Consider the following 21,439-nt stretch of genomic DNA (forward strand, 5'->3'; position numbering starts at 1 on the left):
CACATGGGCCAAAAGTGCAGAACATAACAGATCTCTATAAATCTATAAAAATGTCCTTGACCCTCTTACACCTGACTCATTGAGATGAAAAGTCTGGGAACTAGTAGGAGATGATTGGGGGTGGGGAGTGAATGTATAACTACTAGAATGAACCGCAATGATCTTGTGTCAGTAAAGGGTGAGCAACACCACAGAAACTGTAAAGGAAATACCCTAGATCCCAAGAGGTACAGGAAAGGGAGAGTCATTAACGATCTTTGTCTTTCAGAACCACTCCTGGAGCCTTCCTCACAAAAGGAAAATGCCCTGGTACATCTCCCCCAAACTGCTGCAAGGGCCTTAAATTTACCTGTCAGGTCTGCCAATACCTGCCTGCAACCTCGATGTGATCGCCATTCCCCTTAAGCTTGCTGAGAAGTCTATCAGAAATAGCAGGGAGGGCCCCAGGTCCTGTGTCTCACCCACAAAACACCTGTCAACACCTCCAAATGTCTTAGATAAGATTTGCTCTCTCCTCTTTCTCATGACCCCCATAAGACTTCCAGGGTTTCCCTGTGACAAGGGCAAACACAGACCTTTCTCCTCTTGTTGAAGCTGCTGAAAGGCCAGACACAGATCCTCTAACTCTCCACTGTCTCACGAAGGATTAACTGAGATTAGATGTTTGTCCCCCTGAAACTAGCTAGATGCAGAGATAAACATTTCCTTTTCAGCTGACTGAGACGTCCCCTGATGCAGAAGCACTCCCAACTATAAATCTCTCCCCACCCCCCGCAAGAACTTGTCTATTCCTCCCTGTGAAAGTAAAAGGCAAAACCACCCTGCTGAGACACTCCAATCTTCACATCTGGGGTGCTCTCCCGATTGCAAATAGCCTGAATAAAAGCAATTTTCTTCCTTGCTGGGTTTTGTCTTTAACTGTTAGAGACTAGCAGCAGGCAGAGAGGCCACATTTGAGGCACTCTCAACTACGTCCCCTGAATGCTGGAGTGCCTACTCAGAGGGCCCCACCAATTGTAAACAATACTTTTTTTCTGGGTGTGGGGTACGCTGGGATTGTACTTCTTGTGCAGAAGAAAAGCATTAACTTGCCTCCCACCCTAAAACATTGTGATCTGTACGTTAGGGGTGGTAATAAGTTAACTGCATGTGGGGACAGAGCCAGGAGTGCAGTTTCCAGGCTCTCGGCCTCACGTGGAAAGGCGCTGGCTCAGGTAGTAAATGGCCATCAACTGTGATTGGATGGCCATCAGCTGTGGCTAGTTGGCCATCCGCTGTAACCAGTGAGCCATTGGCCACTAACACAACTGTGGCTGTGGCTACGCTAGCAGAAAATGGGGGCTAGCAAGAAGATGGTGGCTGAGCTAGCAAGAGGCGGATTGCAGCTAGCAAATGGGGAGTCGGTCGGTTGGCAGAAAAGCGGACAGCAGGTCGCACGTCGTGTGAATCCAGCCTCCAGTGAGACTACAGTGGTATGACTCCCCTACCTATGGCTCCGTGGGTGTTCCTTTTTGGCCTCACCATATCCTGTGTTCCTATGTGGGGAGTGGGAGCAGAGACCCCGCATGACACCCTGCACGACACTGCAAGTATTTAAGGTGGTGACCAGTGGTTCAGGTAACCCTTAAATGACTCTTGAGGACCTCTGCAAAAGGAGGCTACGTACTTGGTTGCTGGAAGGAGCTTCCTAGAAGGATAAATGACTTGGTATTTACGGACACCCTGAGGGCAGTTATTCCTATGATAGGAAGCATCCAATTAGAAAAAGTAGTACAACATTTGTCCCTGATTTTACCTGAGGTTATCAACATACTAACTACCTTGGTCCTGGAAGGCATTCTGGGTCAGGCTCAGCTTACTGTCCAGGGTTGTTATGGACGATAAAATTGCCCTCTTGTGCCAAAGCTGAATCTGTGCAATTTCTAATATATCCTGCTGTACCTGGATTAGTGTCGCACGCCAAGTGCAATATAGAAATTGAAGGAGAAATGCACCTGTCTTTGTAAGGTAAACCTTGATGGCTTATGGGATTTGTTTAACTGATTAAGTCTGGAGCCCTAGAGGTCATGGTTGAACAAAATACTGCAGATTGATCTCATTTTGCTGCCTGGAGGCCTGTTGATAATAATCTTAATTAAGTGTTGCATGAGACAAATTGAACAGATTTGGCCCTCATCTCTGTCAGTCAGATTAATCAGAGTAGCTGACAGAGTTATGTACTCCTGGGAAATTTTGCAAAAGGCAAGACGGTGCAGAAATGACGGGTGGACATTGTTGGGAGACAATTCTCCACGGGTCTCTTATGTTTCCACACGTCTTGTAAACATGGGCACTGACTGCCGTTTGTTCCAGGCTATCTTTTCAAGGATGTCTGCATAGCAAACAGCCTTAGAATGTATTGTGCCTCCCTCTAGCGCAAAGGACAAGTTTTCTTAGTGCTTGTGATAAAAGCCAGGTAATCTAAGCAACACACTGTGTGTGAAGGCATCACCTGGCCCTCTTCACATCACCCTGTAGGAACTGGGATTCAGGGAACTGGAACAAATGCTAAGACTCTGGCTACTACCACCATGAGTACTAAAGCCCTTTTTCTTTTTTTCCCCTTTCCTCCACCTCCCCCCACACACTCCGGTTCAAGCTGTTGTTTCTCAGTCTAGTTGTGTAGGACACAGCTCCCTGGCCCATGCTGGTATTATGAGCCTTGTGCTCCCCCAGGCTGATGCAGTCGGTCACCAGTCATTGGTCAGCCACTCACAGCGGCTCACGGCAGCTCTCGCCAGCTGCCGGCCGCTCACACTGCTGGCCACTCACGCCGACCTCTGGCCGCTCACATCAGCCCAGCTCCAGGGAGAGCCGTTGTTCACAATCTTAGCTGTAAAGGGCGCAGCTCACTGGCCCATGTGGGAATCGAACCGGTGACCTCAGCATTAGGAGCATGGTGCTCCAACTACCTGAGCCACTGGGTCAGCCCTAAAGCCCTTTTTCTAGCCCAGGAGTCTATGTTCTGCCAGCATCCAGGATGCTGGCAGTTTCACTTGTTAGCTTGCAAGTAACATAAAATCTCAGACCCTTCCCAGTTCTTGACAGAGACATAAAAGCAAACTGCAATGTGTGGACCGCATTTGAATTCTTATTTGAAGTAACCAGCTTTGAAAAGATACTTGCTTGAGATATCTTTAAAAATTTTTTAATGTGTTGGCAGACCTCAATAAAAGTGAACAAACAATACAGAAAGAAAGTCCTTTAACAGTTCCTGCCAAAATAGCAGGGGACAGAGAGATGATTATGAGCAGTAAACAAAGAGAAGTGGAAATGAACAAAGACTTTAAAATATAACAGAGAAAAGTTACAGAAATATGGAAGAGAGGAAATTCAATATACATATAATTTGTGTTCCTAAAAAACTGACCCAAACATACTGAAATACAGGCCTGTATTAAAATTACACTGATGGTGACCACTTTGAGCACCTCTTGTAATTGCAGCAGTCAAATGTGACTTGTATTCATCTTTTGTTATTGGTATATATTGAGTATTACAATTTTAATACAGGTTTTTCCTTTCTTAAAATGTGTATACATTTTTTTGGCACCCTCTGTATATACCTATATCTCCTTCTCCTAAACAAGAATGAAAGAATAAGATTCTTTGCTTTTCCTTTCAGTCACTCTCCCTCAACTACCTCTTGCATGAGTACAATTACAATTATAGCTCCAATTAGTAATGTTATACACTAATATATATTTGCAAATTTTTTCATTTAAAGAATAGAAACAAAAACTGATGTCAAAAATATATTTGAAGAAAACATTAACACACTAATGGAAAGTGAAAAGATTACTTGAAAAATGTAGGCATACCCTATTCTTTAGTAGGAATCTGAATTATAAAGAGACAAATGACTCCACCTCAAAACAGAAATTTAATGCAAGTTCATTGACAACAGCAAGAGGATTATTTTTAAATTTGGTAAGCTGATTGTAAGTTGTGTACAGAAAATAAAACAATCAAGAAAACAGCAAACTTCTGAAAAAGAAGGGTAACCAGAGACTTAGCCTTACCATCTATTTTAATAAGTTATAAATACGGAGGAATTAGAATCATAAAGATTATGACAATTAGATCAGTGGAACAGAATTAGGTCTATAAATACACCCAGAATTATATATTGGAATGCACATATATGCTAATGTACTATTGCATGTTAGTGGGGAAAATAGAGGTTATTCAATAAATGGTGTTATGACAGATGTGTAGGCATTTTGAAGAAAATGAAGATCCCTAACTAAGGCTTTACAACAACAACCAAAAATCCAGAGAGTCGCAGAGCTAAAAGTAAAAACCAAAAACAGGAAAGTACTAAAAAGAAAATACAGGAGATTTTTTTTCAAATATAGCTGAGCAAGGGGGAAAGCCTTTCTAGCTATGACACAAATCTTGGAGGACATAAAAGACTGACAAACACAATTATGTGAAATGCATGGAGAAAAGCCAAATTTTTCATTTAAAAGGTAAATGAGAAGTGGCAGGAAAATATTTGAGACTAATATAAAAGATAAAGAGCTGTGGCCCTTAGTATATACATAGCAACAACCTAATAGAAAAATGGGCAAAGGAAATTTAAAAAACACTCAGGAAAAACAATATAAGTGGCTCTTTAAACACAATCACATATATTCAACCTCAGCCATAAGAGAAATGCAAATTAAATCTGTATGAAAATACCATATTTTAACCTATGACCAAAGATAGGCCAAAAAAAAAAAAACCAAATATGACAAGACACTGCCTTAGGTATGGTAAAAACAGTCACTCTTATACAATTGATACAACCGACAAGGAAGTCCATTTTGCTGTACCTATCAAAAATGAAAATGCATATATTGTTTGTCCTGAGAATTCCATTTGCAGAAATTTCTCTTTGAACATACTCCTTGTGCTAACTAAAATATGAATAAAGATTTTCATTGCAGCATTGTTTGTAATAGCAAAAGATTAGAAATATCTTAAATGTCTACTAAAAAGACTGGTTATATTTTGACATATCCAAATACTAGAATGAGATTCATTCTTTTAAAAGAATGAGGTAACTCATTAAACCTACCAACACTGAGTGATCAGCAAGATTTAATGCAAAATCAGAAAAGCAAGTGTTGGAAGTTTAAAAATGGCTATAGGACTGTGAGTGTGTGAGAGTGTGTGTGTGTGTGTGTGTGCGTGTGTGTGCATGTGCGTGTGTGTGTGTTTATAGCCACCCTGGGAAAGGTTATATGGGAGACTGGAGTCAAAATTGGAGGGTACATATATTTTTTCTTTTCAAAACATTTTTATTATGGAATTTAATATTCATGCAAAAATACATGAAACATAAATATTTGGCTTAACTATTTAGGGCAAATACCTACCTAATTCCCACCCCCGTTTGGAAACAGACTGTCACCAGCTCCCTCCCTAGCAGCTTTCCTCATGCATCTTTCCTTGGTCTCCTCAATCGAGGAAACCACTATTCTGCCTCTGATGGAAACCATACACTCCTGTACAATACAGTTTTATTCTGCCTGTCTTAAAACATTATATAAATTGAAACAATACAAATTTCTTTTGTCTGGCTTCTTTCACTCAATATTATGTTCAATTTATTCATCTATTCTACTACTGATGGACATTTAAGTTACGTCTAGTTTCTGACTGTTATAAGTAATCCTATAGTGAGCATTTGTGCATGTGTCCTGGTACATCAGCTAAGGACTTCTGTTGGTATTTTCCTAAGAGAATTGTTTCCTCATATGGTCTACATATGCTCTGATGAGGACTAAAATGTTTTCCAAAGAGAGTGTGCCAATTGACATTCCCACCAGCAACATATGAACTGCTGATATGAGCTAATATATCAGCAGCTATGGTATGTGCTCATACGAGCCTAGGAGCTGCTGATATGGCTCCTCATCCTCCCTACCATTTGTCATTGTCAGTCTTCTTAATTTTAGTCATTCTGGTGGGAGTGTAGTAGTGTTACACTGTGGTTTACATTCTGCATTTTCCTGATAATTATTGAGACTGGGCACCATCTCAGGTGTTTGTTAGCCATTTGGATATCTTTTTTTGTTACACGTCTCTGGCTACTGTGTAGTCTGCTTTATCTTACTGTTTTGTTGTTCTCGATATATTCTGTCTGTAAGTCTTCTGTTGTCTATCTCTTTTCCCATTCTGTGGCTTGTAACTTTCTTCTTAATGGAAGGGATTATCATAAAAGGATAGTAACTACCTTTGGGAGTATGGCGATTCTGAAATGCTGACTATGGACACATTCTAGACCTACACAGTGAAAAGTCACTGAGCTGTAAAGGTCTGTCTGTATGTTATATTTCACAATAAAAAACATTTAAAAAAAGATAGGCTTAACCTATGATCCATTAACTCCATCCCTATGTATATACTTAAGAGAGGGGTATACACATGCACATGAGAAGAAATGAACAAAAATGTTCATGGCAGCATTGTTTATAATTCATATTACATTTCACCAAAAAAAGTTAAAATTAACAAAAACTGATAAAAATTTAGCAGGTCACCTTTTGTGAAATAAAAATGAGAAAAGAAGTCGAGACGTCATCAAAATGACGGCGAGAGGTGAGCCTTTGTAAAGCTCCCCTGGAATTTACAACTAATCGAACAACAATAACTCCACAAAGGACTCCCTGCACAGCACACAGGCAAGACGAAGAGGCCCACTACTGAATTCACTGAAAGGTGGGTGAATCGCGCCAGCTGGGGAGGAGGGAAGGGAGAAGTGCAGAGACGGAGCCGCGCGGGCGGGCGCAGGACGCAGATCCGGCTCAGTGCTCCGAGCTCGCTGCATCCCGGAGCTACCGCGGCTGCGGGAGAGGGAAGGACTCGGACTGCTAGGGCTCCGCTTATGGCCCGCAGGGCTGAGGGGGCAGCATATAACACGGCTGAACCCAACACTCACAGCAGAGACCTCGGAGCAAAGACTGAGGGAAGAAGGCTGAAAACGGTGGTTTAAGCCCTCACTGCTGAGCAGAGAACGGAAGCCTTAGGCACTGAGACTAGCCGCCCCCTCCCGACCCTCCCAGAGCTCACCCCGCCCCCACCTGCCCGGGGCTGGAAGTGGAACAGTAGCAGGGTCAGATCAAAAGAACAGAACATTTGCTGTTCTGAGAACTGTGGACCGCAGACACACATTCGCAGCCCAACTAGTTCCGGCAAAGGGGAGGGAGCTGTGGAAGCAGGACTGGCTGTGGTGGTGGTCACCGCCATTGCTCTGGGCCATCTCTCACTACTCAGCCCGCCCCTGTCCCCACCTATCTGGGCGGATCCCTGCAGGAGTAAACAGAACTGCTGAAACAGACGGGCTCTGAATCTGGTGCAGGAAGAACTTTGGAACTTCTAAAGCTCTCCGCATACCCACACGGACACTGCGCCCTGTGAACCAGGCGAACTATTAACAGAGGAGAAGCCCATCTCCCAGGGAATCCCCCCATTGTGTGAGAAGCTGGAATAGTGCAGAGAAAACATAGCACTACCCTGTGAGAGAGAAAAAAAAGGCTGCAGTCGGAGAGAAAATAAAATATTCCACCAACCAGTACTGGAAAACAAAAGAAACACCTCTTCCTATCAACCTGTTGCAGAAGCCACTCCTGTAGATGTCTAGGAGGAGAAATAATAAATCAGTAATTGCCATGTATAACCAAGGCAACAAGACATCTCAGCAAGAAAGTGAAAAGTCTCCAGAAAGAGAACTTAAAGATATGGAAATATGTGACTTAAATGACAGAGTATTCAAGATTGCAGTGCTGAAAAAACTCAACGAGATGTAAGAAAACACAGAAAGGCAGTTTAATGAACTCAAAAACACAATCAAAGAAAGACATGAGCATTTTACGAAAGAGATTGAAATTTTAAAAAAGAACCAAATAGAATTTCTGGAGATTAAGAACTCAATAGAAGAAATTAACAATGAAATAACCAGCTTAGGTAGTACAGGAGGAAAGAATCTTCCTCTACTGACCAAATGGAGGAAAGAATCAGTGACATGGAAGATAGAAACCTGGAAATGACACAGATGGAAGAAGAAAGAGACTTGAGACTTAAAAGAAATGAAAGAACTCTACGAGAACTTGCTGACTCTATCAGAAAGAGTAATATAAGAATAATGGGCATACCAGAAGGAGAAGAAAGAGAGAAGGGAACAGACAATATATTCAAACAAATTGTTAATTAGAACTTCCCAAACTTGCAGACAGAACTGGATCCTCAAATCCAAGAAGCAAATAGAACACCTAATTACCTCAATCCCAACAGACCTTCTCCAAGGCACATTGTATTGAAGCTGTCTAAAATCAACGACAAAGAAAGAATCCTCAAGGCAGCCAGGGAAAAGAAGACGGTAACCTACAAAGGAAAGCCCATTAGATTATCGTCAGATTTTTCAGCAGAAACTCTACAAGCCAGGAGGGAGTGGAACCAAATATTCAAACTATTGAAAGAGAGAAATTATGAGCCAAGAATAATATATCCAGCAAAGATATCCTTTAGATATGAAGGAGGAATAAAGACCTTTCCAGACATACAGAAGCTGAGGAAATTTTCTAATACACGACCTGCACTGCAAGAAATACTAAAGGAGGCTATTAGACCACCATCAACGGGGACAATTTGTGGCAACCGAAACATAAAAAGGGGGAGAGTAAAGGCCTGAACCGGAATTTGAAAATAGAGAAAGTAAGTGTGCTGTAGAAAATGGAATACTCTAAATATCAAACTTTCTTTTACATAAACTTAAGGGTAACCACTCAAAAAAAATCCAGAACTGAAATATATACTGCAATAAAAGAAGAAACAGATGGAAATATCATAGAATACCACCACACAGAAATAATAGACAACAACAAAAAGGCAAAGAAACAATGGAGACACAGCCTTACCAGAAAACTAAAGATAGAATGACAGGAAATCCTCACATATCAATAATCACCATAAATGTAAATGGACTGAACTCACCAATAAAAAGGCACAGAGTAGCAGATTGGATCAAAAAACTAAACCCAACCATATGCTGCCTCCATGAGACACATCTCAGCTACAAGGACAAGCATAGACTCAAAGTGAAAGGGTGGAAATTGGCACTCCAAGCAAATGGTACCCAAAGAAAATCAGGTGTAGCCATTATGATATCAGATGAAACAGACTTCAGGGTGAAAAAGATAACAAGAGACAAAGATGGACATTTCATAATGGTAAAGGGGACTATACAACAAGAAGACATAACAGTCATCAATATTTATGCCCCCAATCAGGGAGCACCAAAATATACCAAGCAACTACTAACAGAATTAAAGGGAGAAATTGACCAAAACACAATTATACTAGGGGACTTAAATACATCATTGACAGATATGGACAGATCATTGAAACAGAAAATGAAGAACGAAATAGCAGCCCTAAATGACACATTAGATGAAATGGACATACTTGACATATATAGAGCACTTCATCCTAAAACATCAGACTATACATTCTTTTCTAGTGTACATGGAACATTCTCAAGGATAGACCATATATTGGGACATAACATCAGCCTCAGCAAATTTAAGAAGATTGAAATCATACCAAGCATATTCTCTGATCACAAGGCTTTGAAATTGGATATCAACTGCAAAAAGAAAGCAGAAAAAAACACAAATACAGGGAGATTAAACAACACACTTTTAAAGAACGACTGGGTCAAAGAAGAACTTAGAGGAGCGATCAAAAGATACATAGAAACAAATGACAATGAAAATACATCCTACCAAAATTTTTTGGATGCAGCAAAAGCAGTTTTAAGAGGGAAATTTATATCATTATAGGCCTATCTCAAGAAACAAGAAAAATCCAAAATAAATAAACTCATGTTACACCTTAAAGAACTAGAAAAAGAATAACAAGTGAAACCCAAGGTCAGCAGAAGAAAGGAAATAACAAAAATCAGAGCAGAACTAAATGAAATAGAGAACAAAAAGACAACAGAAAAAATTAATGTGACAAAGAGCTGGTTCTTTGAAAAGATTAACAAAATTGACAAACCATTGGCTAGACTCACTAAGATAAAAAGAGAGAAGATACTAATTAACAAAATCAGAAATGAAAAAGGGGAAGTTATCACGGACACCACAGAAATACAAAGGATCATCCAAGAATACTATGAAGGACTATATGCCACCAAATTCAATAACCTAGAAGAAATGGACAAGTTCTTAGAAACATATAGCCTTTCAAGACTGAACCATGAAGAACTAGAAAATCTAAACAGACCGATCACCAGTAACGAAATTGAATCAGTCATCCAAAACCTTCCCAAAAGCAAAAGTCCGGGACCAGATGGCTTCACTAGTCAATTCTACCAAACCTTCAAAGAGGATCTAATACCAATCCTGCTCAAACTCTTCCAAAAAATTGAAGAAGAGACAGTACTCCTTAACTCATTTTATGAGGCCAACGTTACCCTGATACCAAAACCTGGTAAGGACAACACAAAAAAAGAAAACTAAAGACCAATATCTCTGATGAATACAGATGCAAAAATCCTAAACAAAATTCTAGTAAATCGAATACAACAATGCATTAAAAAGATTATTCATCACGACCAAGTGGGGTTCATCCCCATGGCACAAGGATGGTTCAACATCTGCAAATCCATCAATGTGATACATCACATAAACAAAATAAAGGACAAAAATCATATGATTATATCAATTGATACAGAAAAAGCATTTGACAAGATACAACATCCATTTATGATTAAAACACTTAATAAAATAGGTACAGAAGGAAAATACCTTAACATAATAAAGGCCATATATGACAAGCCCTCAGCTAATCTCATAATTAATGCTGAAAAACTGAAGCCCTTTGCTCTATGTTCAGGAACACGACAGGACTGTCCCCTACCACCTCTGCTTTTCAACATAATGTTGGAAGTCCTTGCCAAAGCAATCAGGCAAGAGAAAGAAATAAAAGGCATCCAAATTGGGAATGAAGAAGTTAAATTGTCACTCTTTGCAGATGACATGATGCTATATATAGAAAATCCTAAAGACTCCACCAAAAAGCTATTAGAAACAATCAACGAATACAGTAAAGTTGCTGGCTACAAAATCAACGTACAAAAGTCCATTGCATTCCTATATACTAACAATGAAATCTCAGAAAAAGAAATACAAAAAACAATTCCTTTTGCAATTGCAGCAAAAAAAAAAAAAATACTTAGGAATAAACTTAACCAAGGATGTGAAGGACCTATATGCTGAAAACTATAAGACATTTTTGAAAGAAATTGAAGAAGACACAAAGAAATGGAAAGACATTCCGTGCTCATGGATTGGAAAAATCAACATAGTTAAAATGGCCATATTACCCAAAGCAATCTACAGATTTACTGCAATCCCCATCAAAATCCCACTGGCATTTTTTAAAGAAATAGAACAAAAAATCATCAGATTTGTTTGGAACCACAAAAGACCCCGAATAGCCAAAGCAATCTTAAGAAAAAAGAACAATACTGGAGGTATCACACTCCCTGACTTTAGCTTGTGCTACAGGGCTACAATAATCAAAACAGCATGGTATTGGCAGAAAAACAGACACATAGACCAATGGAATAGAATTGAGAACCCAGAAATAAAACCACATAAATATCGACAGATAATTTTTGACAAAGAAGCAAAAAACATACAATGGAGGAATGACAGCCTCTTCAATAAATGGTGCTGGGAGAACTGGATAACCACGTGCAAAAGAATGAAACTGGACTGCTATCTGTCACCATGTACCAAAATTAATTCAAAATGGATCAAAGACTTAAGCATAAGACCTGACACAATAAACTGCATAGAAGAAAACATAGGTACTAAACTTATGGACCTTGGGTTCAAAGAGCATTTTATGAATTTGACTCCAAAGGCAATGGAAGTAAAAGCTAAAATAAACGAATGGGACTATATGAAACTTATAAGCTTCTGCACAGCAAAAGAAACCATCAACAAAATAAAGAGGCAACCAACTGAATGGGAGAAGATTTTTGCAAACAGTGCCTCCAATAAGGGGCTAATATCCAAAATATATAAGGAACTCATGAAACTCAACAATAAAAAAACAAACAACCCAACTGAAATTTGGGCAGAGGTCCTGAAGAGACATTTCTCCAAAGAGGACATACAAATGGCAAATAGACATATGAAAAAATACTCAACATCACTAATCATCAGAGAAATGCAAATAAAAACCACAATGAGATATCACCTCACCCCAGTCAGAATGGCTGTCATCAACAAGACAAATAGTAACAAATGTTGGAGAGGCTGTGGAGAAAAAGGAACCCTCAACCACTGTTGGTGGGAATGCAGACTGGTGCCCCCGCTATAGAAGGCAGTGTGGAGGTTCCTCAAAAAATTACAAATAGAATTACCATATGACCCAGCAATCCCTCTCCTGGGTATCTACCCAAAAAATCTGAAAACATCTACACATAAAGACATGCGTGCTCCAATGTTCATTGCAGTTTTGTTTACGGTGGCCAAGACATGGAAACAACCAAAATGTCCTTCGATAGATGAATGGATAAGGAAGTTGTGGTATATATACACAATGGAATACTATTCGTCGGTAAGAAAAGATGATATAGGAACATTTGTGACAACATGGATGGATCTTGAGAGTATAATGCTAAGCGAAATAAGTCAGACAGAAAAAGCAGAGAACCATATGATTTCACTGATATGTGGTATATAAACCAAAAACAACAAAAGAACAAGACAAGCAAATGAGAAACAAAAACTCATAGACACAGACAATAGTTTGGTGGTTACCAGAGGGTAAGGGGTGGGGGGTGGGAGATGAAGGTAAGGGGGATCAAATATATGGTGATGGAAGGAGAACTGACTCCGGGTGGTGAACACACAATGGGATTTATAGATGATGTAATACAGAATTGTACACCTGAAATCTATGTAATTTTACTAAAAATTGTCACCCCAATAAATTTAAAGAAAAAAAAAGAGAAAAGAAGAGGGCGGCCGATGGCTCAGTTGGTTAGAGCACGAGTGAACAACAGGGTTGTCAGTACGATTCCCATATGGGCCAGTGAGCTGCACCCTCCTCAACTAGATTGAAGACAAACTGCTGCTGAGCTGCCAGAGGTGCAGCCCGATGGCTCAGTTGGTTAGAGCACAAGCTCTCAACAACATGGTTGCCGGTTCAATTCCCACATGGGATGGTGGGCTGCGCCCCCTGCAACTAAGATTGAAAATGGCAACTGTACTTGGAGCTGAGCTGCACCCTCCACAACTACATTGAAGGACAACTACTTGGAGCTGATGGGCCCTGGAGAAAACACACTGTCCCTCAATATTTCCCAATAAAATTTATTTTAAAAAAAGAGAGAAAATAAGAATGTGTTCTCAGCTGCTTTTATTTGCATGAAGAAACCCTAATTATGCATAGAAAACTAACTAACCTGGTTATACGTATTAGAGACAGGTAACCAGATAAAAGATGGGTAAGAGAATTTTGGTTATGTAGCTTTTCATATTTTTAAATTTTATATATTTTTATTTTTGAACCACCTGTCTATATTATTATTCAAAAATTAAATTAAAAAACTATTACTAATATCCGTAAGGTGATAAGATGCTGTATCCATCAAACAAAAATAGCATGCTATTAAAAGGGAATATTCTGCAAACAAAAAGAGCTATTTAAAATAAAAATATATAACAGCATTAATGAGAGACACAAAAGAAGATTTGGAAGATAAAGTTTTCAAAAAAAACTACTAGAAAGGAGAGAAAAGGAGAAAGAAATAGAATTCAATAGAATACAGAATTTTTTTAAAAGAAGGCTCAACAACTAAATAAGAAGAATTTTTTGAAAAGCAAAGAAAATGTATGTGTGAGTAGAAAAGGACTAGACTGACATCAGGCTTTTTAAATTCTGCACAAAAATGATTTCCAACCTAGAATCCTGTATCTAGCTAAAAAGATAAATTTAGTGTCAGGAACAAATAAATACAATTCCATGACATTTATTACTTTTTATTTCTATAAATATATTTCTACAATTATGTATATTAAATAAATATATTTTTGCATGACATTTTCTGACATGTAAGTTTTCATAAAATCCACCTGTTATGCATCTATTCTCAAGAATTGACTAGAGGAGGTTTTTTTCCCCCAAATGTGGGGGTAAACCAAGAAAGAGGAAAACAGAGAATCCAGAAAACTGGAAGGAAGACATAGGGTCCCCAGGAAATCGTATCTGAAACAAGACAGGTGAAAAGGATTTCCTAGAGGATAGCGAAGGGAAGACACGAGACAGTAGCTGTGTGTGAAGCTCAGAGAGCAGCCAGACCAAGCTTCAGCAAGTCAAGAAGCTCCAGGAGAGACTTCTTCAGAGAAAAGACATTGATGCCCAGAGTTCTGACCAGCCCCGCCTATTACTAGCTGTGTGAACTTGGGCCAAATAGTTTTGCTCTATGTCCCAGTTTCCCCCTCTATAAAATGGGAATAACAATGGCACCTACTTCTCGAGGTTGTTATGAAGATGAATTAGTATATGATGTGTGCATATAACAGTGCTGGGCATATAGTAAACATTATATATTTATAATCATTGTCACTCTGATTTTTACCTAATATGTTTGAATATACAGAAAGGAGATTTAAACAACTGGGAAGAATTTGGAGTTGAATTATTGATATGTATATAGTAAAGCAAAGAAATGACTAAACCAGAAAATTGTTAATTCCAGGGAAAAGAAAAAGTTGTGCAGGAATGGTAATCACGGCATCGACAGTACATGACTCAACTATAAACAATCACAGTAATAAACACTGACAGTGGATCTAATCAAAACAATGATATTTATAGGCAAATGTGTATGTAAGTGGGGGTATATGGAAAAGCTAAATCTTTGCCTTCTGTAGTGGAAAGGCAATAGATAATGTCCAAAAGCAAAAATTACAAACAATAAAATATGCCAAAAAGATGAAGAGTGCTTCCCTCTAGAAAGCTGGAATCTGGGAGAGACAAAGCACAGAAGAGCCATTTTTATTTTTAAAGACTTGGAGAACTATTTGACACCTTTTACCACTTGTAAATAAAACTAAAAACTAATTTTAAATTACAAAGTAGCAAAAAAATTCATGACAATGATAAAGCGTTATTAGCCTTAATGTTTCAAAAACTTTAAAAATCCATAAGCTAAATGTGTTGCACACTTCATTTTGACTAAGAAATGGTATTCCAGTGTATGGCTCTACCACCCCTTACTTAATCTTTACCTTAATTTTGTGAGGTAGCTATTATTAATCTCATTTTATAGATGAAAAACTGAAGTACAGACAGGTTCAGTAACTTTAGGTAACACAGGTTCTAAAAGATGTAATGAGAACTTGTGCACGGCCTCTTAACTCCTAACCCCATCTTCTTTCCACTTTATCATTCAACTATTTAAGAAATATTCACAGAATACCAAGTATGTGCCAGGCACTGTGTTAGGTCCTGGGCATCTAAGCAGTGAATAAAACAGACAGGATTCTGCTCTCAAGGAGCCCATGTTCTAATTGGAGGAGATAGTCAATAAAATAGTATGTAATGTAAAAAAAAAAATCCATAAGCTAAGAAATAAATCAGCAATGAACGAACAAGAGAAGGAAAGTCACAGAAGGCAAATGAATGACCAATAAAAATCCCCTGACTATGCTGCCTGGTAAATAAAAAATTTTTAAAAAGTCACACAAATGAATATAATGAGATGCTATCTTTCATTCTGGATGACTTCCTCCCCTCTTCCTCCTCCTCACCTCACAGGAGTTGTCACGTCTTCCTCCTGCAGCCAGGGCCAGAGACCATCGTGGAGAGCTCTGGTTGGCTGGCATGTTCCCGCTGGGCCTGAGCTCTCGGGCTCTCTTGCTCACAACTCTGCTCTTCCCAGGAGCCTAAGGCCAGGTGAGGTCCATAGACTCAACCAGAGCTGCTGGGGTGGGAAGGAAAATCCTGCACCCTTCGCTATGGAGTCTGGTCCCAGGGCTCCACAGAGACTCCAAGAAACCTGGAAAGACAGTGTCCACAAGGTCAGTCATTCAGCATTGACCCAACAAACACTTCTTGGGGTCACCAAAGTCCAGTTCACAGCACTGGATACTGTGAGGTAGACAAAGTCCAGTCAATACCTATTCTAGTTATTCATAAAAATGGAATATGAGTGAGACTAAATTTAATATAAAATTTAGACTAAAATTAATATAAAAGCTTAAACTCTAGCTCTGTCAACTCTTAGCTATAAGAATATGAAAATGTTTCTTCAGGTTTTTTTCCCAAAATGCATCAAAACTATTTATCTCAAGGGATTATGAAAATTATATGAGATGATGTTTGTAAGGCATTTAGAACCAGATTGGCCCAGGTAAACTTTTAATTCATATTAGCAAGTATTGTTATTACAAGGAATCATGTAATGTGCAGAAGCAGGTACCTCATTTAATTTGCACAACAATCCTGTCATCTATGGCTTGCTGTCATTATTATTTCATTTTATGCATACAGAAACAGAGACTTAGTGATGTTGTCAAACCTAATCTACCTGACTTCAACATTCACGATCTCAACACTGTACCACATGGGTACCTTTTATGAGGTAGGCTCAAATCAAATGTGGTTCTGTTTCATACATGTTGAAAATGTGACTGTGATTTGGAATTTAAAAAGTTAAGTAAAGTTTCTTGAAACAGAAGAGACATATCATTAAGAAAATACTAAAAGCCTGGGACTAAAATTTTTTTAGTTACCTCAAAAATATCAAGTGGTAAAATTGTTCCTCCTGTTGAGGGAAGTAGGGAGAATTGTCCGAGTTGAGGTACAATTTTATTCTGATAGACTAATAGAGGTACTACAGATTTAGTCATTCTTTTGGGGAAAGGGAAAATATCTGTGTAATATGAAGAGGAACTTATTTTAGACAACAAAATAAGCATTGGGATGAAAAGAAATCAAGAAAGTAAAATAAATAAGGAGTATAATAAAAAGCATGAACAAGTTAAATTTTAAACATAGAGATGATGTACCAAAAAAAGGGAGAATATGTTTTCTTTTCTTATGTCCATGGAACTTTTACAAAATTCCATCACATAACTTGTCCACAAAGAAAATCAGGTAGATGTTTTAATGTTGGTAATTAACAGGCTACATTCTCTGATCATAGTACGAGATACTCATCATTAGTCATTAAGGAAATGCAAATCAAAATCAAAATTTTCCATTCATTAAGACAGCTAAAATAAGAAAAAATACAATAACAAGTGTTGGTAAGATGTGAATAAATTGGAGCTCTCATGAATTGCTGGTAGAATTATAAAAGGATGCAGCAACTCTGAAAAATAGTTTGACAGTTCCTCAAAATGTTACCTGTAGAGTCACCATATGATCCAGCAATTCCATTCCTTGGGTATTTACCCAAGAAAAATGAAAACACATGTCTACTCCAAAACTTGTACACAAATATTCACAGAAGTATTATTCACAGTAGCCATAAAGTAAAAACCACCTAAATATCCAGCAACTGATGGATAAACAAAATTTGGTATATCCATACAATGGAATATTATTTGGCAATAAAAAAGAAGTGCTGATATAAGTTACAAGTTACAACATTAATGAACCTTGAAATCATTATCTTACGTGAAATATGCCAGTCACAGAAGACCACATATTTTATGATTCCATTTATGTGAGATGTCCAGAACAGACAAATACATAGAGACAGAAAATTGATTAGTAGTTTCCTGGGGCTGAGGGTGTGGAGGTGGCATGAATGGTGAAGGTCTGCTAAGGTGTACAAGGTTTCTTTCTGGAGTATTGAAAATGTTCTAAAATTAGACTGTGGTGATGACTGCACAATTCTGTGAATGTGCTAAAAATAACTGAATTGTATACTTTAAATGGGTAAATGTTATGATCTTGGAATATATCTAAACAAATCTGTTTTATATACTTAAGTAAGTCTGTTTTTAAAAGAAAAGAAACACTTTTCTAAATAATCTAGGACCAAAGTAGGACATCAATACAGAACACAATTTTCACCAGAAGTCATGGAACACACTAAAGTTATATATAGAGTAAAATTTACAACTTTAAATAGCTTTATTTTTAATTAAAAATAACTAAAAGAGCTATGTATGCAACCTAAAACATTAGGAGTAGAAAAAACAAAATTAAGTAACCCCCCCAAAAGAAAGTAGTTAATAAAAATCTTAAATAAATCAAATAAATACAACAACAGAGAGTTTAAAGAAAACAAAGAGCTGGATCTTTGAGGTGACCAATGTTATAGATAACCCAAATCAGGGAGTGTGATACCTCCAGCATTATTCTCTTTTCTTAGGATCGCTTTGGCAATTTGGGGTCTTTTGTGGTTCCATACAAATCTGATGATTTTTTGTTCTATTTCTTTAAAAAATGCCATTGGGATTTTGATGGGAATTGCATTAAATCTGTATATTGCTTTGAGTAATATGGCCATTTTAACTACGTTGATTCTTCCAATCCATGAACACGGAATGTCTTTCCATTTCTTTGTGTCTTCAATTTCTTTTAAAAATGTCTTACTGTTTTCAGTGTATAGGTTTTTCACATCCTTGGTGATAGATGAAGGTAAAAGGGAACAAATACATGGTGATGGAAGGAGAAATGACTGTGGGTGAAGACACAATGTAATATATAGATGATGTATTACAGAATTGTACACCTGAAACTTATGTGACTTTACTAACAATTGTCACCCCCAATAAACTTTAATTAAAAAAAAAGAAATTTGTGGGGTATAGATAAAGCAGTGATAAAAGGGAAATTTCTATTACTAAATGGTTATATCAGACAAGAATTAATGTCAATAATCTAAGCTCGCACCTCAAGAAACTAGAAAAAGAAGAGTAAAGTAAACCCACAACAAGCAGAAGGAAGGAAGTAATAAACATAAGAGCAGAAATCAATGAAATTGAAAACAGAAAAACAATAGAGAAAATCAATGAACCCAAAAGTTGGTTCTTTGAAAACACTGATAAAATTGGTAATCCTGTAGCAAGATTGACAAACAGAGAAGACACAAATTACTAATATCAGAAATGAAACAGGAGACATAACTAGAGAACTTGCCGTCATTAAAAGGAAAAATAAGGGAATACCACACACAACTTTATGCACATAAATTCAACAACGTGGATGAAATTGTCCAATTCCTCACAAAACACAAACCCCCACAACTCACCCACTATTAAATAGATACTCTGAAAAGTCATTAACTAGATTATCTAAATAGTTATATAACTACTACGGCAATTGAAGACATAATCAAAAAGCTTCCAAAAAGAAATTTCCGGGCCCAGATAGTTTCACTGGAGAATTCTACCAAACAGTTAAAGAAAAATTAGCAAAATTCTACACAATCTCTCCCAGAAAATAGAAGAGAACACTTCCCAACTCATTCTATGATGCCAGTATCACCCTAATACTACAACCAGGCAAAGACAGAACAAAAAGGTAAAACTGTAGACCAACATCTCTCATGAACCTAGACACAAAATCCTCAAAAAAAGTATTAGCTAATAAATTCCTGCAATATATAAAAAGAATTATATACCACAACCAAGTGAGGTTTACTTCAAGAATATAAGGCTGGTTCAAAATTAAAAAATCACTTAGTGCATTTCCCCATATTAACAAGCTAAAAAAGAAAAATCACAAGATCATATAAATTTATACAGTATTGACAAAATTCAACACCCATTCATGATTAAAAGACACACAGATCAATGGAACAAAATAGAGAACCCAGATATAGCCCCACAAAGTACGGCCAATTTTTAAAAATTTATTTTTTTTCAGTTACAGTTGACATTCAATATTATTTTATATTAGTTTCAGGTGTACAGCGCAGTGGTTAGGCATTTATATAATCCATGCAGTGATTCCCCCCAATTAGTCTAGTACCCACATGGCACTATATATAGTTGTTGTAATGGCCAATTTATTTTTGACAAAGGTGCAAAACGAATCAACAGGAAAAGGATAGTCTTTTCAACAAATGGTGCTTGAGTAATTGGACATTTAAATAAATGAACCTCAATCTAAGTCTCACACTTCATACAAAACTTAACTGAAATGGATCATGGACAGCAGGAAGAAGAAATGAACAAATAAGCATCACAGTAGAAAATTTCTCTCTCATCTCTGAGGAATAGAAGAAGCAGACCAAAAAAAAAGAGTACAAATCTTGTACGACACAACTGACAACTAAATAGTTAAGTGTTATTGTCGAGTTATATATGGAACATTTATAAAAATTCACATACTAGGCCATGAATCCCTTCATATTTCAAGGAATGAGCTTCATATAGACATTTTTCGGATCACAGAAAACTAAGATTAGAAATCCATTAAAAAGATAAACTTTTGGAAACTCAAAACGCACTTCTAAATAAGTCATGGGCAAAAGAAAAATTATCAACTCTTAGAAAACACTCAGAACATAATGCACCAAACCTTGCGGGTCTTAGTGTGAATTTCAAGACATTGATATGAGAAAAGAGAAAAGCCTGCAAAATAATGAGTGAATCATCCAATGACAGTTAATCGAGTCCATCACTTACCACACAGAATTCCCCAACTCTCACTCTCTCCAACGCTGCATCACCTCGACCTGCCTCAGGCAGAACACTGAAATCCTTCCTAACAACTATTATTAAACCGCGGTTCAGAACCTCAGCCGCTTCCGGTCAACACCCCTAGCACCGCCCCTTCTCGGGGTTTGGGGTTTTGCACGAAGGGGGCGTGGTTTAGGACATGCGCAAAACCACATTTGAAGCCGCTGACCACCAAGAGTCAACATGGACTTGTACGGAGTCGGTTCTTTGTGGTATTCCGTGCCCCTCAGCAGCGTGGTCAGGCAGGGAACATGGCCGCGCCTATGTCGTGCTTCCCTATGAGGTGCGCCATGTTAGAGGAGTGTCCTTTCCGTACTGAAGACGAGGAAGCCTCTAAAGTCACAGAGCCCAGCAGAGGAGCTGTCTCACAGGTGGCAGGGAGCAAGGCTGAGGACGTTTCTCTGAGCGGGCTTTCTGGAGGATGAGTCTTTCAGTCTGTACTCTGTGAATCTGTGTAATAATGTTCACAGAAGCTGAGGGGGCCTCTGGAAAGACGCAGAGGTGCCAGTCACTGTCATCTCCTGGCAGATATCACAGGATGAGAAAGGGGAGACATCAGCTTCGTTATAGGCAACATACTACAAAGGAAGAAGGGGAAAAAATAAGCGATGTGCAAGGGATATGGCACCTGGGATATGGCACTGGAGAAAAAAAGGGGAGAAATCAATGTTAGCTTCCCCACG

At 38.2% G+C, this 21,439-nt stretch overlaps 1 protein-coding gene across 4 annotated transcripts in view; it reads right to left on the reverse strand.

The window, feature by feature from the left end:
- Positions 1 to 20,833, reverse strand: part of ZNF81 (zinc finger protein 81) — a 62,371-nt gene extending 41,538 nt beyond the window's left edge. For all 4 annotated transcript variants that reach the window (XR_004424294.1, XR_004424293.1, XM_033118846.1 and 1 more), the window contains exons 1-2: positions 20,703 to 20,833; positions 15,864 to 16,111 (exon numbers count right to left, since the gene is read on the reverse strand). Coding sequence is in view for 2 of the 4 variants with exons in the window: in XM_033118846.1 (XP_032974737.1) it covers positions 15,864 to 15,938 (75 nt within the window). In the remaining 2 variants the exon portion in view is untranslated. The remainder of the gene's footprint in view (positions 1 to 15,863; positions 16,112 to 20,702) is intronic.
- Positions 20,834 to 21,439: the final 606 nt, after the last annotated feature.

Source organism: Rhinolophus ferrumequinum, chromosome X (genome assembly GCF_004115265.2).
Source record: "Rhinolophus ferrumequinum isolate MPI-CBG mRhiFer1 chromosome X, mRhiFer1_v1.p, whole genome shotgun sequence".
Taxonomy (NCBI): domain Eukaryota; kingdom Metazoa; phylum Chordata; class Mammalia; order Chiroptera; family Rhinolophidae; genus Rhinolophus; species Rhinolophus ferrumequinum.